Here is a 23656-nt window from a genome sequence, read left to right as displayed (position 1 = left end):
CGAGCTTTTAACAGCTTGGTTGTGTGGGATCTCTGTGTCTGTGCTGCTTTGTGCTGCAGGGCTGTGATGCTTTATGAAGCCCATTATTAGTCTGGAATTGATGCTTCAAGGCACTAATGAGCTATGAAAAAGTTAGGAGAGATAACATCCTGATGTGCTACAGCTTCACACACACAAACACACACGCACACACAGAGACATACCATTGTTGTAACATACCACCACTGTAGATGGAAAAGTCTCCTAAAAAGCAGAAGATTCACAATCTCCAAAAGCAGGGAGCACATTCCTTCCCCCTCATTTCCCAACCCTCCCCTTCTTAACTATGCCTTGAAATCTTTTGGAATGTTTGTGTGCAGAATACAGTATATAGATATATAAAATGATTCTTAGAAATGTGTTAAATCAACCACATATTAGTTTTTTGGACATTCATACACAAGATAATTTGCTCTCCTCTATTTATGGCATGTTTTCTGCATAACATCCCAGATATTGTTTACTACATTCAGTTTACACAAAGCCATTCTCAGGCATGAAGAATCACACAGTTCTAAATTTAAGGACTGGCATTTTTAACGCCAGTTGGTGCAGGTGTTATTTTCTCCACACAATGACAGGTGTTTGGCTTTTCCTGAGACTGCGCCCCCCCCCCCCCCCCCCCCCCCCCCCTCCCTAATTTTTGGAATTCAAAAAACCCTTTCTTCCAGTTCTTGTTTGAAGAACTGTTTTGCTAATCAAGTGCTCAAACTGATCTTGACTTCAATGCCTGTCCTCATTTAGGAATTGGTGAAACAAAGCGCAATTTGCTAGTGGTTTTCTAGAAGGCTGTGAATCATCCATGTCACTGTAAACACAGACCAATTTTTATAGGCAGTTGGAAAGTAAGAAGACAAATAAGGACAAAATTCAGCCAAAGACTGCTGCGGATGAAATTAACAGGAATCTGTGTGTCCACTGTTGAGAGGAAGACAAGAACGATTTCATAGAAGTAATTTGATGCAATGTGCATCAAATTACTGCTATGAAATTCTGGATCCTTCTGGAGGAGAGACATTTTCTCTTTATTGCTAATAGGACTTAAATAGAGTTATGGGTTATTACAAAGTGAGTAAGAATGGAAATACCCCTCAGCATAATCATTTATTAACAGGTACTGATGTGTGTTCGTTTGTGTGTGTTTGTGTGCATGTGTGGCAGTGTCAGAGTCTATTTTTTGTTTAGTCCTGTCATTTCCTGAAAGGCAATGAGTTTACTGCTGGCCGCTGGTATTCAGGGCAACTGGAGCCGGTCAGTGTGACAGTCATCACACGGGCCAGGAATGTCCCAGCAGGTGACCCCACACAGCTGACAGCAGGGGGAATGTGGCCCGCATGTACACACACACACACACACACACACACACACACACACACACACACACACACACACACACACACACACACACACACACACACACACACACAAGCACTGACATTATCAATTAAGTTTCTCGCTACTTTTTACACACACACACACACACACACACACAGACCTTCGGCGACTACAAACATGCCATGAGGAATAACTTGTTACATTCTACTCTGTTAGCAGATCACTTAATCTCTTTTGGTCTGAGATACCAAAGATGGAGGAGTAAAGCTTGTTAGCAGCTTCAAATACCTTCCACAGTCAAACTCTTCGGCTTTGACCGAAGATGCAGTTCAAAACTACCCTAAATGGTGGGATTGACTCGGGTTTAACCAAAAAGGGTCACACAAAACCTGGCGTTACATGAAAAAGAGTGATTTGTTTCTTAGATAAAGCAGCTTCTGAGAAGATTGATTGCTCGGAAACTAAACAGGACCTCCCTTGAAGTCATGTGTCATTGGGCTCTGGGTCTCTGAAGGGTGTGGGCGCTCTCCCTCTGACCACAGGTCAAACAGCTACCCTAAAAAAAACTGCCTGTTTGTTTTCTGATCTCAAATCACTGCTAATTCTAGGCTTCCTGTAGGGCTGTAGCTGAACTTTTTCAGGAAGTAAGAACATGGCAGGGCCCTTGCTGTTCTCCAGCAGCTCTTAATCTGACCAGAGTTTGTAGTCTTTGAAATGTGCGTGGGATGAAACCCCGTGTGTAATATTTTACCTGTCTCTCCCAGCTGTTTCCACAGTTAAGTCAGGTCTATGCTTGATGTGTAGCAGAAGCGTGGATGCTTACCTCCAGCTGATCGTTCATCATTCATCTACCCACAATGCACAGCTGAGGTGTCCAGTACACCGCATTTAAAGCTGTGCACTGGCCAACACTGCGCCGCTCAACTTTTATAAAATGATTTCAAACCCTGCACTGACATTTCGTACATTTAGAAGTTAAAGAGGCTCGAATAATCTTGAGTTTACATAGTGGTTTACAGGGTAGCAACAGAAACTGCCTCTGCATTAGGGTAAGGTCAGGACTGACCTAAGGAGTTCTTTCAAAAAAACCTGCCATCTTTATAGAAATGCTGTTATATCTGTACCCAAACAGGTGGTAGTATTATCCAATTTTTCCTTTATTTAAAATTTGAATGTTAAGAACGGTAAATGCCAGGCGTGGACACATGTCGTTTGGGCATCGTTAGCTTCCAGGGCAGACACGGAGAAGATGCAGTTATTGGCTACACATTCGAAGGACTCCCTGTGACTGGGCAGCAGGAGGCAAAAGTCGGTGTGGGAATAGAGACAATATCAGTCTCTGGAAGAATTGATCTCAGTCTGTCACGCTTGTACTGTGGGACAAGTCCTATCACTTACCCTGGGAGCACAGCATAAAAGCCAGTAGTCAGAGTGGCGCCATTTAGCAGAAAAGCCCCAAGCACGCACAGCAGAGACAGAAAAAGATGATGAGCCACTCAAAGAGTGTGGGAGAGGGACAAGACAGGAAGTACAGAGACAAAGTGCTGAAATGAAACCTAAGACATATAAGAGCTTGTAAGTAGAAATCAAAAGGGGAAAAAAAGGCAGAGCATGAAGCACGACGAGGTGGGAAGTCTTCCTCTCACTGAGCATTAATGTAGTATGTGATTTGTTTAGATGAGAGGACAAGTGGAAGATGGTACTTTCAAGACTAAAACAGTGCCAATTAAATGAAAGGATGCCTAAACACGTAATCTTCAACTTGTTTGAAGAGTTATAAATAATTATATAATAAAACAGGTTGCTTAGCACTGCTGCCTCACAGCTAAAAGACATGATCAGGATAAAATGAATAATGGAAAAATGATTAAAGATTCGAGCTTCTTAAACAGAGCTGCGGCTAATAATTGCTTTTTGGGGTTTATTTGATCAATTGAAAAGGTTTTTGAAGAAACTGTAGAGCAGTTAATCTTTTGACACGTTTTTACTTTTACCAAATGTGTCTTTCAAAGGTGACAGACAAAATAAGCTATAAACAAAGTCACACACTGGTGAATGTGTTCTCCTCTCAACAGACTCTCTCCCAGAAACATGACAACGTTTACACTGTGTCTCAAAGCTAATTGTGACATTTTAGTTTTGCCTACAACAATAAATTACTGTAACATGCAGTCAAATCTGATAGGTTTGCATGGTGATGAGAGTCCTTGGCAGTGTTACACTTTTCCATGTAACTGTTGGCTTTAATTTACACGCGCACGCACACACACACACACACACACACACACACACACACACACAGTGCCAGCTCCGTGTACTTTCCGTCATGGCCCACGGAGGCATTGCTTGGCAAGGACAGTGTTTTCAACTTTATGTGAGCAGCCAATGTACGTTTCCCCTGGAGATTCACTGCTCCCCATGTAGACACGCAGCAGCCTTAGTGAGTATCTGAAGGGAGAAAGTCACATTGTCCTGCACATTCATTAGTGCTCTTGAAAGTAGAGTGAGACTTTTTAGCAGTTTTCATATATTGTTTATCATCTTTTTCCACCCTACATCCCGGCATAGAAAGGATCATAGTAGGATCATTTACCGCTGTCAGCAGGGTAAGCACAGCCCCTAGTGGATCATTGTCCTCATGACAACAGACCTAATAATCAAAAAGAAGAGGAATGGACTTTTAAGGAAAGACTGAGAGCATGAAAGGTTTTGAATTGTTTTCCGGGACATGAGGTGCTAGTCAATGGTACCAGTCATTTGGTCCATTTGATATTAAATATCTTGGAGGTCAGCAGTGGATTTTGAGATGTTTTTGACTCAGCACTGATTAGCCTTACCGCACTCAGTAGCTGATGACCGAGGCTAAAAAAAGCTAAAATGACACTATCTCTACAGTGATGGTCTTGTTCCAACTCCAGCCAACTGGTTGTGAGTTAAAGGCAATGAGTCAGTGCGTGGGTGGGGGACCTTTGGGATCCCAGCTTGCTCCCTGTCCACTGCAGAAGGTTTTTCATTTAGATCAGACCTCCCTTTTCTCTCATCTGAAAATAGGATGTGACTCGGAGCAGATCCTTCCAGTCTCCATCTCCCTGATGTCATTTATCTGGATCTCAAAACGAGAATGTCTTTATAAGGAGCGACTTCACTTAACCTAAAGGCCCCCCCGTGGGACCTGGTTTTAGGTCTTCGAGGGTGGAACATGGGAGGAAACCTGAAGGGGTCATTCACTCTGTGCCTTGTTTCTCCTCCCGCCTGATTGCCAGAATTCCTAAGCCCTCGGTATGAGGAAAATCAGCTGCCTATACAAGTTTTAAACAGCGGTGTGATGTTTGCCTGTCAACATGGACACACTGTTTTTCAGCTTGCTATACACACACAGCATGTGGAAGTTTAAAATCCAAAAGAAACATTATCATTTATTAAATTATGAGGTGGTTTTATGTAAATCCACCAAGAGTTGAAACCAAATGTACACTTGGCTTATATAACAAAATAATAAAATATGACTTTGCTCTGAATAAAACCTTCCAAACACACACAGTAGTACATTCATTGGTGCCTTTCACAACACACCTCATCCCAGTGATTAAAGTATTCAGTCCACTGGCTTAACAGTTTTATCAGCATCTAACTCAGACAGTAGCTGTGTTGGTGGGGAGGCTGCTCCCCTGCTGACTGCTGCCCTGGGCTCTAAGGCATCACATTGGGTTGGAGATTTGAGTGGTTGCGTGACCTCAGACAGTAGGAATGTTTTGTCTGGACCTCTACAGCAGGCTACCGGCCTGATGTAGATGGAGCAGAGAGGGTGTGAGCAACTAAACTGAGAGACAGCAGGACTGTGGAGCACTCCGAACTACAAAGTGGGATTAGTGCACTAGCTTTCAAGCCTTACAGTGGGAGGAACTGTCAAAATGGTACTTTTGGAAATATGACATTTGGTGGTTTCAAATCTGAAGTGAAAAGCATCTTTCTGTCACTTTGAATCCGCTCACACACACACAGTTATGTTTTGTTTATTTTATTTATTGTGAATCCTCTGTATCTATCTCCATCTTTTGACCTATTGCTCACACAAAGTTAGTTAATGTGTAAAACGACAAACATCAGCTGGCTGCCACTAATCTCCATCCACAAAGCCCCATTTTGTGGAATTTGCACATTTGCGAATCGTCAGATCTCTCTGATGATTCCATCTGTGACACCGCTAAAAATGAAAGGATTCTAGCAGGGTAAGTACAGTACTTTAGCTTAGAGTGTAGATCAGGCCGCATTTCTCTGTCCCAACCGGAACCCAACTGAGTTTGATGCATTTTATGCTGAAAAGTTAGTGTTAGTTTTAATACAGCTTACTCACAGCTCTTTATTGCATTCAGCATTTCAGTCCCATTATTAGATCTCTATTATTCCCTTCAATGAGAAATGCACTACTGCAATTAGAGACAGTATCTGTTACTGACAATCTAACTGCAGGCCGTGTATTAGTGTGTTGTGCTTCTCCCAAATGTTTCCCCAGCAGAGTCAGGTAATTATAAATACATAAACATGAGTGATGTTGGGAAATGAAACCGACAAATTGTTTTTCAGATTTCTTTTCTGCTCTGTTAATTGAGAACAAAAACACATAAGATGACTGTGTGCAGGTCAGAAATGTGTGTTTGAACAGACTGTCCATAGCCCTAGTGCACAAGTGCACATACTGTATGCCAGAAAAGTAAACCAGCTCCTCATTTCATAAATCAAAGTTATGCAATGTTGATGTTATCACTTACACATACTGTATTATTTACTGTATTTCACCAGTGAGAACTTGTGGAACATGTTCATGTTCATATCCCCTTTTGTGGTATGAATAGGAGTGAGTGCACGTCCCCTGTCTGTGTCTGTCACCAGGTGAGAGTATGTGGAAAGTATGATGAAGCCTTTAGTCACACTATTCACTTTAAAAACTACTATTAATAATAATAGTATGAACATTCTTGCGTTTCATTGTCTGGCTGTCCTTAATGGAACTTATCACAGTAACGAGAGTCGGGCTTGGAAAGAGGGGTTTGGGCACGGGTTCAGAGGGCTGCTGATGTCAGCCAAAGCAAGCAGTCACAGCATCCAACACAGAAAAATGCACAACTGCTTTCATGTATAACAGGCTTGTGTGTGTGTGTGTGTGTGTGTGTGTGTGTGTGTGTGTCCGGAATAAGTTTGGAATAGAAACACATTCTCAAGTACTAGTGGTTACAGTAGCAAGTACTTTCAAAAGCTGTTTCCCTTTCAAAACACACTATAGCATACACACACACACACACACACACACACACACACACACACACACACACACACACACACACACACTCCGATTGAATTCTCCTTGACAGTGCAGAGAATAACTAGTGTTCCATTTTGCCTGCTGCCAAAAATGTGTCAGTCGTTTCCTCCAGACGTCCTTATGGTATGAGGACAAAGAAGAGCTGAATGAAAGAATGGCTCTGCAAAATTGCTGCTGGCTGTCTGAGCGGAGACACAGGCTAATAGATTATTAGTGGAAGGATTGATTTGTCATTTTTGCCAACTTTTCTTTGTGTGTTGGTTTGTTTGGATCCCTTTTGTGTCAAGTATCTCTACTCACTTATTCTTTATTCAAATATCACCTAGTATCTCTTGTCTGATACACAATAACACATGTAGAAACTACAGAACAGTAAAACCTAGTCATCCACAAAAATTCAGTACTGCATTAAATTCCATGGTTTAATTAATCTGTATATAAATGCATAACTAAACAGATTGAAGCTATTTCAGTTATCTGTTTCTCATTAGCAGGTCTTTTTAATTCATTTTTAATTTTGGGAAATTGTAGAATTTTATATTGCCTCACATAATTTATCACCTTTGGCCATCCCTGATGCAGATCACTCACTCACTCCTAATTATAGACAGTGATCTGTCTGAATCGTGTTAGTCCACACTGCACAGCAGTAACTGCATGTAACCTGACTATACATTAGGCTCAGTGAGATTATTTTGTCAAAATTCTTTAGGTAGGAAACTTGTAAAAAGAGATCATTTATGTGAACTGTCCAAACAAAGTTGTTTTGTGTCATGATTTTCAAAAAATCAAACATATTTATACAATTCTGTAAATTCAGTGGTTTAGATTTACCTATTGTCATGCTTTTTGTTTCATTTATTTAGCAGCAATTTATTCTTTTTCACCCAATTGACAATTAGTCTGAAATAAATTGTCGTCTAGAAGCAGTACTTTGTTGGTGATGTGTATATTTACAGTGTACGTCAGCCAGCAATAAGTACAAAGGAAATCTTTTTTTTTTTTTTAGATTAGTTTCCACAAGCACAGATTGTTTAATGACAGGGACAAATATCTCATGTGAGTTTCATTCTTGAAATACTTTCATGCTTTACATTACTTTTCACTACTCATTAAGTAGCCACAGTACATTAAGGGTTTAGACTACAGACTCGCAGGTAAAATGCTTTGTCCCAATTGGGCTGCCCACGCCATTGACACTAATGCCGCCCTGTCAGAGGGGCTTTTGAACTGTCTGCCGATAACAAGCTGGATGGTCCCTCTCCTCTTTAGTCTGCAGGGCACAGCATCCATGGTTTCCAAAAGCAATTTCAAATTTAGATTCATCTCACCACAGAACAGTTTTTCATTTAGTTTCTCAGACCATTTTAAATGTGACCCAGAGAACACGGCAGGGTCTCTGAATCGTGTTCGACTACGGCTTCTTCTTTGGATGATATAGTTTTAAGTTACAGTGATTTCTGGAAGTGTTCCTGAGCCCATGCAGTACTGTCTTGTAGAGAATCCTTCCTGTTTTTTTAATGCAGTGATGCCTGAGGTCCCAGAGATCACACGCATGATATTGATATTATATCATGTAGATGGTGGGATCTTCAAAATCTTTACAATTTTACGTTGAGAAATTTCTTTCATATTCTCACAATTTTTCGGTGCAGTTTGTCAGGGATTGGTGAACTGCTGCCCATCTTTACATTGATGAGGCTTTGCCTCTCTGAAATCGTCAAAAGTCGTCAATTGTTCCCATGAGATTGAAATGTTTTTCCAGCCTTTCGTTGCTCCTGTTTTAATTTTTTTGAGATGTGTTTCTTCCATAAAATTCAAAAGGAGCTAATATTTTCAATGAAATGGTAATATTTCTCAGTTTCAACATCAGATATGTTGTTTATTTTATATTATTAAAAAAAAATATGGGTTGATGAAATTTGCAAATTATTGCATTCTGTTTTTATTTACATTTGTAAACCGGGTTGCGGTTGGGACAGTTTTTAAAGCTGCACTAAGTACTAAGTGATACAGTGCCTTGTTCTGGCTGTTCCACAGAGAATTATCACTCCTCTTTGCTGTATCTCTCAGCAGAACTGAGCTTTTAAGTCCATGTTTGATCAGGGTTTGAGGTTTTGGGCCCACTACCATGCTCTCATCAAAAAAAGGACAATTTGAAGGACTTGTTATATAGGAATTGTTGTAGATTTTTTATACTAACATTTATATTTTTTATTGCAGAAGCTGACATATTTTTAATAATAGAACAATAATAAATTATTCTGTCATAAGTGTTTTTCTTTCACTAGTGTCCACCCCGCTCTGCACAGCCTTTCAGGTATTAGTCGTGATAAAATTCAAATAAATACATTTAATTTTAAATAAAGCTGCAATACTTTCAGGAATTAGTGAAAGGTTCTCAACACTTGTAGAAACAAATGTCACTGCAGTGGTGTCAGTGCTGTGAATCTGACTTCATTGGAGATTTTGAGTGTTATATTTTAATTAGCATTTTTCAATGTTTCACCTAAAGCCCTACTGAATGAATATTGTACATTAATATATTATATGTTGCAATATTAGAAAACCCTTGTTTGGTAAAGTGTGACGATGCTGTTTTTTTTTATTTTTATCTATCCATATCTTTTATGGTCAGTCTTGGGAATTACTGCAAGGATCTGGGTTTGGTGAAGGGATTTTGTGTCTTTGCGTGGACATACACATGTGCACGCACATAGAAACTACATCCTCTGTCATCTGGTCAGCAAATTCACAGGATTTGCTTCACCCTCTGCTTTTGTTTTTGTTTGTATCCTAAAGTTATCCTCATAGAATAGAGTGATAGATCTAGTGTATGGCATGACTGGCTGTTTGTGGCAAAGCAGGTATCTGACTCAGCACCTGGCTGAGTGCTGCAGTGACTGACTGAAAAGCAGGTTTGTATGTAAAAAGGGGAGGTGGAGGAAGAGGAGGAGGGGACCAGGGTGGAGCTACGCACTGTGTAGATTCCTGCATACACAAAAATGTGTGTGTGTGTGTGTGTGTGTGTGTGTGTGTGTGTGTGTCTGTGCACATGGTGTATCACAGGAACTAAAACAAAGCAGCGTCCCGGTCAGCAGAGAGGAGGATAGTGACCAAAAGAGAGACAGAACATTTATTTTAAACCGTGACAGGAATTTTCTTGGAGAAAGTCTCTGTACACAGATCACAGGACGCCTTACTTCTGAATCCATTTCAGTATTTGCGGTGGTCGCTATCATCATTCTTCACAGGGAGGCCAAGAAGTCACAATGGATAACATCAGGTCCATCCAAAATGAGATTACTCTTCTAAAAGGTATTTTCCTATTCTAATTTTGATTTGTTGAAAAAACATTTTTGAGTGTTTGACTTAGTTTATTGTAGGATTGACCCAAAATTAACGCAGTGAACAGTAAACAATAAGGTGGAGATTTTATTGTTAGTTGTGTCTCTATAGGAAGGCAGACAGGGAGGAGTGTCTGACTGGGGCATTGTTTGAAAATCACCGGAAGCTCTGAATATCCAGTGACTGTAGATACACTAGTGTGTTTGATTTCTGTCTACTACTTTGATGTTATTGAACCAGAAAATGTGCCACTGTGTCCTAACATGTGTAAACAGAATAAAACACATGCAAGTTTCTAGGTGGTGTACACTTAGACCTCACATTTGCCAGGCAAACCCACCATGCAAAGCTGAACATCATCTCTTCACCCCAATTAGATTTTGTGGTGAAACTTGTCCTTAATGAATGGGCAGCTTTTACTCATCTGTAACTCTGTGGCAGCATGTGTGTGACAGGCAGTGTAGCACAGATTCTTTTGATTATCGCATAAAAAAGGAATGACTGGCAACAAACATACACAGTCATTTGTACTGTGTGTATGTATGTATGTATGTATGTATATGTGTGTGCATATATACTGTATATATGTGTGTGTGTGTGTGTGTGTGTGTGGCATGTGACCTGTCAGGTTTTACCTCTCAGAATAATGGACACATTTTCCTCTAGTTTCTGTTGTTTAATAATGTAAAATATATTCTATGTATGTTGTGTGTTGCTGGTCTGCTTTTAAACAAACAGATGTATAATACTATAAGGTCATACATAGCCAGATTACACAAGCAGTCAAACAACAGACTAAAAGTAAATCATGTTTATGTTATGTGCAGAACAGTATACATCATACAAAGCAGGGGTGCCCACACTTTTTTGGCTTGGGAGCCACTTATAAAATGGCCAAGTCAAAATGATCTGCCTGCTATAAAAATACAAAACATGTTTTTATTTATGAATATATGTTGGTGTAGCTTGCATAACTACATGAACCCATATTGCACAATCCAACTCTGTAGATTTTTATCATTACTTCACTCTGACGACTTGCACTGAATCGAATCAGCCAGGGATGCATAGTCTGGAGTCCGGTGAGCCACGTGTCAGAAAAAAAAATGTGGTGTCAGACTGGCTGCCCTGTACGTCAATCAAGTGACAAATTACATAGTGAGGACGGATGATCGGCTGACGTGTACTTTGTTAATTCCATGCGATCTACCTGCACTACCTTTGCGATCAACCGGTAGATCGCGATCGACGTATTGGGCTCCCCTGGTATAAAGAGATGTGTTCAAAGCCAAACTCAAGCTTCCAATTCACATATTAAAATATGTCTCAACATCCAAGGCAAAAGAAAAGTATAATGTAATATATTTAGGAAGAGAAAAATTACATAATTACCAGAAACTAGGAGAAGACGGTATTTCTTATCAAAACATCAGGCTTCACAGGTTTCAGGTTCATCAGCATCCCGGAATAAACTTTTATGCGAGTACAGCTCTGTCACTGTCTGACGCTTCTGACACTGCCTTCCTTCCGTGAATGATGTGTGTGAGTCTTCCCACAGTCACACTGTAGCAAACTATTTATTGGATTTCACCATAGTGCTAAAGTTGAACTCGGACCTCAAGTGAGTCATAGAGAGCAGCCCAGGGTTTGGTTCATCAGTCTTCTGCAGATTTGTAATATTTGGAGGGTGATATTCTTGGCAGCACTGCTCATCCATACATGTGCAAACAGAAACAGGAAAATATAAGGTGTGATTCCAGGAAGCTGTCAAGTGCACAGTGTCCATAGTTAATGGGATCTCTCCAGTAGTGTCTCTTTCTCTTGGCCTTTCCCACAACTCTCTGTCTCATCCTTGGGTAGATTTCAGATCTGCAGCCATATGAAACTCTTTCCATTTTATCTTATGACTGACAGCTACAGTAGCCATTATAATAAAGGCCATAGCATCCTCCTGTCAGACTGCTGGCAGGAAAAATTAACAGGTGATTCATATGGTATGGGGAGGAAAATATTTAGCATGCTCTGTATTCATTTCCATCCTGTCTGTTTCCTGTCCAGAATCATGGACTTGATAAATGATTTGTTTCTGAAAAGCTCTGCTCTTACAAGTAACAGTGCTTACTTGAATTTCATAATTTTCTGTCACATGTTGATGGCCTCATGTATTCTCTCTGAGCTTACCTGAATGCAGTAGTCACAGCTTCAGTGCAGGTTACACTGACCTGCATAAAAGTCCATGTTGTGGCTGTGGCTGGCACAGAGTCACCGCATTGTATTGCAGAACAGCTTGTGTTTTTGATGCTGCTCTGGATTGTTGAGAGGGAAGATCACATCAGGCAAGTTGAGAAAATGCACAGCAGCTCCCTCCTTTTCAATGACGCATATCTGGATGAGCCATTTCCCATGAAAAACCTCTGCTAACCATGATCACTACTCTGTCATAGTAAATGAAAAAATGGAAACATAGTTGGTGCATGTCAGGGGTTTTCATCAGTGAGGTAAAGTCAAACACAACCTAGTTATGTATATGTGTAAACCACTAGATTTCTATATCATACATTGAATGAAAGAATATGAATAAAGTTACTAGGGGACATATTCAATAAGAATCGCCTGATCAGACGATCCATGACTCTTGAAATGTAGTGTATATCTATGGAAAATCCAAATCATAACCACAGGTATCCATGGCAGCTGTTAAACTGCCTCAAGTGTAAATACAACAAATCCCTGATGCACGTTTGAAAGGTAGCACACGCTATTTCCCAACTAAACCTACTAGACGCTGTTCTGTACAATAAATGTACAGTTGTTGCAACGGTGGCTCAAATGGAAGAAACGTAAAGGAGAAGGCAATATTGAGTAAACCAAAAGTAAAATACCAAGTAATGTGGAATCACATCATTGGTCTGGGCAGGAGAGCAGGTACACACAGCTTGTAACCTGTTTCAAATATAAGAAATTTGCTCCAAAAAGTATCTATGTATATGTATATATGTTCACAATAATAGACAGATGTAAGGTTATAATTACCTTGACCTTTAACCTTTGAGCCCACAAAGCAGTTCCTCTTTAATTCCAAGTGGATGTTTTATTTTTTATTGTTTTTGCCAAATTGAAAACATTTCCTTCAAGGGAGTTCGGAGATATTACACGGGATGAACTGATGGCATGTAATAGCCTGCTCTGTAAATGTTCTTGATTGTGAGTGATTGCTCTGTGTTCCAGTGTGTTTGAAAAACATTTTTAGGTTTTATCACTGTGTAGACTATATAGTAGTATTTACCCTGTTCCTTTAAACATTAAAAAAAAAAAAAAAAAAAAAAAAAACACGATTATCTAGTGTACATACACTGTGCCAGTTGGAGTCAGAGTGAAACTCCTGACCTGTTTGGACATAATTCCTGTAATTACTGCCCATACAGATCCCCACGTCATCTTGCCTTCATTTCCTTGTTTCTGTGCCACTGACAAAGCCTGATCAGCCTGACGTGTTGTATCCCCATGTCTGTCTTGCAGAGCACATTAACCTAGACTCCTGTTTCCTTCTGTTACACTTTACTGTGTCTTTCTGTTTCCTGGACGGGACAATGTGCAGTAAAAGGGACATTCCACACATCTTTGGAGTGATCTAAGGTAAACAGAGGGTGGGTATAGTGGTCTAAACCTGAGGATCAGGACAAATGGGTCTCTGCATTGTAATAATCTAACAGTGTAATAGTGTCGAAGGCAGAGGCATTTGGGTGTTTCCCAACCTTGAGTTTGTGTCTGTAGATTTCGTACCGGATGACTCTGTTCTTATAGGTTTTTCACACTTTCCTGTCACCTTTAAACCACAAAAGAATAGCTGGATGAAATTTGTTCGGGAAATCATGACACAAGACGGCTTTTCCCGTAATCCCACATTGCTGTGTTGAAATTCACATTTCTGTGTGAACACTCTCTCCACAGTCTCTCTCCATGCGCTGCCATCATGGTGCATTCATGTGAATGATGAGCAGTGCCAGTAACAAACTGGCTGCTCACGGTGTCACCAGTTTGCTGATTACAGAGATCCCTGTTGCATTTGGGATAGTTTCACGCCTGGCTTTGCTGCCAGACATGAGGAGGCACCACAGTGTGGGCTGATGATCAATCTATACTCAATCGAGTGAGAGGTTTACTTTTTGTGGCATTCTGGGGTGGTTTGTTTAGAGAGAGAGAGAGAGAGAGAGAGAGAGAGATAGAGACACACACACACACACACACACACACACACACACACATTTTTATGAACAGACCTACTGTATGTGTTTGTGTTATTTGTAGAGGAATTTCTGTCACGGCTGGGTTATTTACTATTCATTCATAAAGTACCTAGTTCAGGGCTGTGCAACAACACATCGTCCCCAATAAATCATGGTAATTTTCTCCCATGCTATGATTTGTCATTAAGAATATTAAAGATGATATACAGTAGCTATGTGATGACATGTTTGCTGTGATGTGGTGAAAGGCTGAGCCATGGCAATGCTACAGTTTGGGCCGCAAAAGGAAATAGATCATGTTCTTGTGCAGCTATCTAATTTGGTTTATGTTGTTTATTGTTTGATAAAATTAAGGCTTATTATTTTTGATTATAGAGTTTTTTTTGTGTGTTTCTTTAAGTATTGGCCAGAAAGATCTTATTTATTGACCATTGTCATTTATATAGTTCCAGCAAAAATACTGTGATATAGTTTTTAGTCTGTATCACTTACACCCTACTATCAAATGGACATGTTTCTTGCCTCACTACACTATGGTTGCACCTGATACTATTCTTTCATAATTACCTTCTTCAATCTGCACAATACACTTGACATGACATCCTAACATGCTGAGGTAAACAAGGTTTGGTGTCATAGTGTTGTTGTTGCTTTTTGACTAACTGTCTTTACTGATTGTTGTTTTGTACGTGCTGCGATGTTAGAACCTCACCTCACATTGCTAATACTTCTGAAGAAACAAGGGGGACAAAGACAGGAAGGAAAAGTTGTGCGAGTCGTTTGAAGACTGGAACCGATTGATGTGACATGAAACGTGTGATTCACCTGGTGTGCAGCTTGACTACTTTGTGTCTAAATGGATATATTTGCTTGTTCATAATAGCCTGCCCAAAAAATCACTGTAGTAAATAAGTAAAGGATGATATTAGGCTGGCTTTGATCAGAGACAACCAGCTGACAACCCCCCCCCCCAAAAAAAGGCAACAAACTTTTGGACTGGAATGAACTTATTCTATAGCTGCTGTGCATGAGGATCTGACCGTGAAAACCATAGGGATGTTCTGGTAAATTATTATTCACAATTTTATTCGTAAAAAAACTCATGAAGTCACTGCTGCTGAGTTACTGAAATACTAGGCTCAACGGAACTGTGACTTTTGTTCTTATTTTCCTCTAATAATGATGAGTAATATGCAGTTCTGATGTTAGAAAAAGGCTTTTATACAGTATATTAATAAACAATCTTTCCAGGCTAAGTTCTTCTAAGACCACTTCCTTTCTAACTTTAGTGATGCCTGCTTTAAGTGGCGTGTGAATTTTACCGTGGAACTGTCCTCCTCTGACTCACTGCCTTGTTTTTCAGAGGGGTATCAAGTACTGTAGGCAGCGAGCCCTGCAGCACTGTCAACAAGATAATGGACCTGATATTTGAGAGGGCTCCAGAACTTCATGCTTTTCTTTACTTTGCATCCATTCAGTGTTTAATTTTCTCACCGCTGCCTGGGTACAGACGCCGATGACTAAACAGTAGCTTCTTAAATGAGATGTTAGTTTAGACAGGAAATGCCTCACTGACCAATTATCCAGAGGAGTCACTTTCTTATCTATGTTTGTTTATTTGGATCATCCCTGTCATTCTCAACAGGGATGTATGGTCCTCTAGTGACTCAAGTAACCATCGCCCACATTTCTGACTGCTAACAAATGGCTCACACTCATCGATAATCAGGGGATGCCAAGATTGATACAGTATCGTTGAGAAAAAACAATTTTCCTCTGTTTATAACAAACCGTTTAACACAGTGATGCAGAGAAATAGGTGAAGGCCCCAGTAAACAGTTTTAAAATTGTGATGTAACATGTTTTCATGCTTTGTTTATCATTATCTCAAAGAAACGTTCCACCTTATTTCAACCAGCACACTTTCTTCTCTCTTTCAGCTTTGCAGCTGATTAAGGGCAGATTATCTTGAAGATGACCTGCTTTAACGTAGTCTTGCACAAATACTGCAAACATTTCGAAAAAAAGCTATGCATGTACAGTAGTTATCAGCTGTTTTTATTGTAATGGGAAAATGTGCCTGGCCTGTTAGATATTTTTAATGTTCCAAAACCAGAAGTACAAAAGTGGGCTTGGGATGGGAGGATACTGATTATTATCAGTGGAGGTTATCTGCTCTGTGTGGTCTGGCCTGGGTGGTCTATTTTTAGAAAACAGGACAATGGATTGTGTTACTTTTGTTATGTGATGAATTATGGAATTGCCCTTCCAACCTTTCCTTCTATTTTTGTTTTTATTCTACCACATGGGGATCCCATCAAATTCCTTAGCTGTTTATTATGTGTGAGGTATTTTTCAGCATGTTACAGCTGTTATTCTCACTTCTGTTACCTGGAACATCACTACTGCTAATTACAATATACCAGTATAGCTCCATAGGTTATGGGGTCACACCCTTCTCCACAATTAACTAAGAACTCTGTACACAATTCAGGACTTTCCTGAGACCACTGCTTCGAAACAAGGAAATGCATCATGTGTAGTTTCCCCTCTATGTTGTTGATCTATTTGTGGTGACGGGAGCCCCAGGGAAAAGACCTTACAGGCCAATGAGGTGGCCGTGGAACTCCACATCTGTGCTTTCCCTTAGTGTCCCCCTCATGGCAAAAGATTGGCAGACATCAGTGTTCGGTTTTTCACATTGATTGATCTGGTTGTGTGGGTATAAGCTCATGGCTCTGGGTCTTGAGTAGGTGACTTCTCTAAAGTCAAACACGCAGTAAATTCAACGTTGAAATATTATCACCTTATAAAGTTAATATAGTGGACATGTTAGTCAACAGCTGCCCATTAACACTGAGCAGCATTTATTTAGAAGTGTGTTTTTGGCCCCTATGAATAAGACTTGTTTATTAAATGTGTGCAATGCAGTGGATATGTAATGGGTTCATACAGTAAATACATGAAAATAAACATAACTAAAAGAAATGAACACAATCTAAATGATCTAAAACTTCAAACCGGCAGGTCACAAGCTCACAAAAACACAATTTAAGCAGCTCTAACAATATAGCAAATAATGGTGCAAGTCAAGAGTGTGCAAAATAAAAGCCTACTGTGTTTGTTACTGGTAGTTATTATTTATTTTGGAAGGTGCAAACTACTTCAGGGGAGCAAAGGCAGGATTTAAGTCTGGCTCTGGGGCCCTGACTGTGTGTCAAAGCCTGTAGCATCCTATAGATACAAGAACGACACCTTTCGAAACCAGAAGATGCTGCACAGGGCGAGGCCCACTTTGTTAGAAGGCTAAGCCTCAAAAATCTCTCTCAACCTCTTGTTTGTGTCACAGAGCGCATCAATATTCTCTCCACATTAAGCCAAGATATAGAGCATATGTCTACTACAGAACAGATTCATAAAATGTTACAAACTGTAGCTTGAAGAAATATAAGCGTCTTTTTTTTTATATTTGGAGGCTTATAAAATACTTCTTCAACAGACTTCTTTGTTTGTTTGGATGCCACTCTTACAGTAAGGGGGAATATGTAAAGCTGAGAGAGATACATATAGACTGAAATCATTCAAAAGCTAAATATAACCCTTGACTGTTTAAAGAAGGCTGTTTCCATTTTCTCTCCGTTATTTTGTGGCTGTGCTGTAACATTGATTTTCTGAAGCAACACGACTCAGCTCTTAAAAAGTAAACCTGTTGCTTTAAGTGAGCATTAGTGAGCTGATAAGACTCTCATAGAACAAAGACACAAAAATTTATTGTATAGTTACCATATAACCTTTACTTAAGCAGCACATCTAAATACTTAATAACTGCTTATTCAATTTCTGCTATTTAGTTAGTTTATTAATTATCCAAATAGCATGTAACTCAGCATTGTGAAGACTTATCTTTGGGCTTTACTTACGATACTCAGCCCTGGGTTCACTTAATATCGCCGTCTTGGGTTAATGTGTCTGGTGCTGCGATTCCGTTTATGCATGTGTGTTAATCATTAACCGCTCACACTGAAGAGTCTTTGAAGGAACTACAGTGCCGTACACTGTAAACTACAACATATAAAAATGCACAGTGCATGTTTTACCAGCTTTAATGCATCCACATGCATCAGCATCACTTTTAGGAGACATTGTTCAAAGGACTTTTTATACGTAGTATTGACTTAACGTTGATGCTCACTGAGAGCCTCTATCTACAGTACACTACATTACACCATGCAGACATTTTAATTTGTCTTTGCCTTTATGAGTGCTGGCACAAAGCTATGTCACTGAGACTACAGAATGTGGCAGTGGTCCAGCACATTTAATAGCTGCAGCCCCCTGCCACTGTGGGCTTGTTGTGTCTTTTTTCCAGAAAAGACTGCTGTCTCTGATTGCCCCACAGCTTTTTTTTTGTTTTTTGCATGTCTGCAGAGCAAGACAGTTTTAGGTCACTTTGTTGACATCCTTTCTCGATTCATAAGACAATGCGAATGTCTGTTATCCCCCTTGGAGCTGCATGAGAACCTTGCATTTTAGCCTCATTAATACTCATCTGATGTGACGGTAATTATTGAATTAAACATTTCATCTGTGGCTCCAACAAGAACACGTAGAACTTGTGCCAGAGTTCATTTTTCTTTTCAGTCTTGGTCTTTGTTCCTTCTTAACTTTACACCCTTTGTTGGTGTTCTGAAATGTTAGCTCTTTTTCAAACACTTTACCTCTATACACACACACACACCCACATACATAAGAACAGAGGAATTATTACGAAGGGCGGCTCTGACCTGTGAGGTGGGGTGGGGTGGGGTGGGGGGGGGGTTGTACTCCCTTTCTGTTGATCTACACAGCGCGACGTGTTTAAAAGAGAGAGTGAAGAAAGAACAAGTGAGAGAAAGTGAAAAAGTGAGATCCGGCGTGGCACACTGGGATTAAATGGCAGAGAGCTGCAAGCGAAAACCTCTCTCTTGCTGCTTCAAAGGTCTTGTCACGGTACTATAAATGTTCAGCATGGATTCCTTCTGCTCGACCAAAGGTAAGCCACGCTGTTGTGCATAACTACACAGAACTGCAGCTGAGAGGAGTGAAAGTGGACAGGTAGCCAAGCCTTGAGGTAAAGTGATATAGTTGGAGAGCAGACGGAGAGAGAATGTCTGTGGGTGGGACTGCACATCAGACTGTAACACATCACCAGACACTAACAGAGCTGGACAACGCAGTGAACCATTAGATGGCATGTTTGTCCACTGTCAGATAAGGTTTCTGACTAAATTGAATTGTTGCAGTGAATGCTGCAGATCCCTGAGTGGAGCTGTTTTATGACAACAATGTATTAACAGTAGTTTTGCTTCACTTTGGTGCTGCCCCACTATTTTCAGGTAACCACATTACAAGATTAGCCTGAAAGTGATTAATCTGTGTTTTGTCTTTACTTCCAGAAAACGTTCTTGACATAAAATCACACAAACAGTATATCAAACGTTTCTTTAAACAGCGCCCCCACGTAGGCAGGCAGGCAACTTTTAGCACCAGAAATTAAAATAGGACAATGTTGACATTTCCAATCCATTTATGTCAGTTTCCCCTGCTTATACGAACGACCATTGCATTGCATTGCATGTATGTTCCCGTCCAATAAATCACCAGAAACTATAGTAAATAAATCCCAAAACAAGGTATGTTTAATATTGTTTTGTAAACTGTACGCATTGTTTGTCCACAACTCTTATGCAATATCTTGCATTAGACACTATTTGTTGTACTTAAAAAATGTGTATTTTTAGAAGTTTTTTAAAAACTCTCAGTAGCTACAATATAGACACTTCACACTGCATTGAGTGGTGTTTGTTCTGTTTGTGATTGATTTATACATTTGCACGCGGATTTATCAGAATATAATTAGAGAGGGCTCAGAAAAAGTGTGAATTGTGAAATGGTAGTGTTTCAATCAATTAATCGTCATCAACAGAACAACAACAACAAAAAAATGTTAACAAAAATAATCATAATTTTTCAGGCAAAGTAAGTAAACATTAAGCTTAGTACCTTGTTGGATGGCTGCTAAGATCCAAATCAATCTAAAACAATCACAAAGATGAGGAAGCTTCATCAGAAGGTGGAATTAAAAGAGAAGAATTGTACAATAGAACAACACTAATCTAAAGTGTTTTTGATACTCCTTGTTATTTTTCTCACTGGATAAGGCTGTTATCCATATTTTGTAGCTTGATCGCTTTTCTTGTCTGTGCTTGCAGGAACACAGGACAACACATTTAACGCTAGTAATGATTGTGTGTAGCATAGTATAAGGGACTATTTATTGTCTTTATACCGATCCCCAAAGCATGTTATTTTCATAGTCGGCCTCTGCTTGTTGTATTATTACTGACAATTTCGAGTAGTAAACGGTTAAATCCAGTTGTATGTTTGTGTTTTCTGTACTCAAGCTATTGCATGGACATTTAATTGGTATTTAAACAATACTTTTACATGCACCGCTCCAAGCCAACACTTGTTTATTATGGTCCCTGCAGTTCGAAAGCCTATTTTTCCTCTTCTTGCAAAACATGCGTTCCCAAAAACCTATTGTTCAAAACTCAACACACTCAACATGCATAAAATAATCTCTCAAACACTTTGATTGAAATGTTGGCGCCAATTTGCATTGAAATAGTTTTGTTTGAGGTTCCGTTCAGTAGACAACAATGAGCAGTCACGTAATAAAAAAAAGACAATTAAGGGAAATCCCATTAAATGTACTCTGAGTGGAAAAACAGCACTAACAGAGTCTTTTACTACTTATGACAGAGAAAGAAGGTCCAGCATTAACCTCTGAACTCATAATGCTGGATCAAAGACAGATTAAATCTTTCGAGGTGTAACTCTAGTGAATAGATGCTGATGTGGCCGTGTGGCTCTGCACAGATTTACTATCTTACTTCACAGGCTGCTCCCTAATTTGCCGGTTTACGTCCCTGGGCAGTATATATTACCTCTGTGCACTGCTGGCTCTGATGTTGCCATGCTGCTGACTCTCAGTCCAGAGCCCACAGAGGAGAGATTTTTCTCTCACTCGAAGGTTTTTTGTTTTTTTTTTGCCGTCACACTTACTGAGATTACTGAGGAAAAAGTTCCCACTGAGCTTCCATCAGGCCACAGCATGATTCAAAGACCTCCCACAGAGCGAGAAGAAGCGCTGTACTGTGTGTGTGTGTCTATCTGAGCATTTGGCTGTTGGAGGTTCTGTCTGTGTGGCAGTGAGCAGTGTTCCAACACTGCACTGAAACAGAGAGGAAGCTTTGTGAGGTTGTACTTGGGTTTTTGCCTTATAGGCGACGTTGCTTTTTGTTTTTTTTTCTGTTTTTCCACTTGGACACATGGCATCTCCAAATAAACAGAAATGTGACCATTAACACAAAAAGCACTGATCAAAAAAGTCTGCATTTAACATAATGGACTTTGAATGTGCTATTAGCTGGAGAGGATTAGGATGCAGTCATCAGTCCTTGGTAGGTAGCCAAAAGAGGAGTCTCCATCACCGCGTTGTTTCGGTGTACATGCCTACAAAGAAAAAAAATGATGATGTTATTATGCTTTTCTTGAGTTATACTTTTTAACCTCAACTCATTGTCCTCATTAGAACATGGATTTTGGTCTTTAATTAAACTCCAGCTGTTGTGTTTAATGAAAAACTGTTCCCTATATTGTGAGTTTTCTCACCTTTAAGATTATTTTGTTTTCTTGTCACACTCTCATGACTCGTTCCCTGCCTTGCCAGACTTCACGGTAGACTTCATTGCTCTTTAATCTGAGTAAAGACATGTGTTATCACTGCTGATAAAAATGATGGCCCTTGGGTCGATGCTGATGTGGATTTGAGAAAGACCCGTCAGCCTCTGCATTTCCACATGCACGGATACAGTCATTTATTCATCGTCAGTGGCTGGAAGCCTGGAGTTTTTCTCTCTAAAATAATGATATGTCCCATGATGATGTCCTTGAAACAGTTCTTTAATGTGATCTGTCAGCATATTGTTCATTTAGGAAATCTGAGGATGATGGGATGTTCCAGAGGATTTTCTCACATCCTGTTGTTCTGTGTTTCCTTTTTGTCTTTTTACAAGCTTTTTTCTTTGCTGAAAATGGTGCATTTTCAAGTTTGAAACTGTTATTTTTTTAAATTTCTTTCTTTGCCTAACTTTTGTTGTCAAGGAATATTCTTCTTTCTTGGGGCATGTCTAAAATAAAGTAGTAGCATAGTTAAGTTCTTGTTATTTAGGAAGGAAAGGACTTAAAGCAGCAGATAAGCATTTATAATAGATACGTATGGTGTGAAATGTAAATTCATAAAGCTTAACACCTGCCATATAAATGATTAGTACCTCATCTTAACAAATATGTTAAATATTCAACATTAATATTTACTGTAAACACATAGGCATTGACAGTCAGCTGTTGGAAACTGTACCAGGAGTTAGACAGGTCCTATTTTAGAGTGGGTTTCTGAGATCACAGGTGTCCAGTCATGTCAGGTGATGATTTAACACAGTGTTGGTTCACACGAGAAACACTAGCAGGGTGTGAAGCTGATGTTCATGTGTAGTACACATGTACTGGTGCTTATGAGAGGAATGTCCTGCACAGTAGTGGGCCGATGTGGGTGGTGTCGGGGGCAGCTGTAAAGTTCAGACCTTTCATCTGAAGTAGTCACATTACGAAAGATTTTGTTTATTTTAGCTGTTTATTATTATTATTATTATTATTATTATTATTATTATTATTATTATTATTATTATTATTATAATAGCCAAATAAACATGATGCATCATTTGTTTGTTGTGGTTGTGAAACAAATTTTTATTGCTTTTAGCTGTTCAGTAAGGTTTTATAGCATGCAATAATCATTAGATATATATATTACACACACACAAACATACACACACACATCTCTATCTCTGTATGTATATATATATATATATATATATATATATATATATATATATATATATATATATATATATATATATATATATATATATATATATATATATATATATATATATATATATATATATATATATATGATTGAAGAATTGTTGAATAATTGAAGAATTCATAGTAATTTGCTTGTAACTTGCTTTTGTCCTGGTTGTCCAGTAGATGGTGATATGAACCAGTAATATGGAGTTTCCCTCTTGTCCTATGTCAGCTAGTTCCAGCTCTTTCTCTTTTCTGTAATCCTCCATGCACTTTATTAAAAGATGATGATCTTCTCTCAGTTGTGCGGAGATAAGCTTGAACTGAAATTTGAAGCAGGATAACGTCCTTCAACTCTTTGTCAAACTGTGTCTAAAAGCAGAGTGTTCCAGGA

The 23656-nt window shown here is 39.4% G+C and overlaps 1 protein-coding gene across 8 annotated transcripts in view; it reads left to right on the top strand.

Moving 5' to 3' along the window:
* plecb (plectin b) overlaps positions 1-23656 on the top strand; it is a 107865-nt gene that overhangs the window by 18666 nt on the left and 65543 nt on the right. The window contains exon 1 of one of the 8 annotated variants that reach the window (XM_067510268.1): positions 9850-10012. The exons of 6 other annotated variants lie outside the window; for them this stretch is intronic. In XM_067510268.1, coding sequence (XP_067366369.1) covers positions 9967-10012 — 46 coding nt within the window. In that variant the 5' untranslated portion in view covers positions 9850-9966. Of the gene's footprint in view, positions 1-9849; positions 10013-19166; positions 19322-23656 lie in introns of those variants that run through there. One more of the 8 variants, XM_067510270.1, reaches the window with a different exon arrangement.

This window comes from Channa argus, chromosome 7, assembly GCF_033026475.1.
Source record: "Channa argus isolate prfri chromosome 7, Channa argus male v1.0, whole genome shotgun sequence".
In the NCBI taxonomy this organism is placed as follows: domain Eukaryota; kingdom Metazoa; phylum Chordata; class Actinopteri; order Anabantiformes; family Channidae; genus Channa; species Channa argus.
Note: the sequence above shows the minus strand (reverse complement) of the source record. Positions and strands in the feature narration are given on the sequence as shown.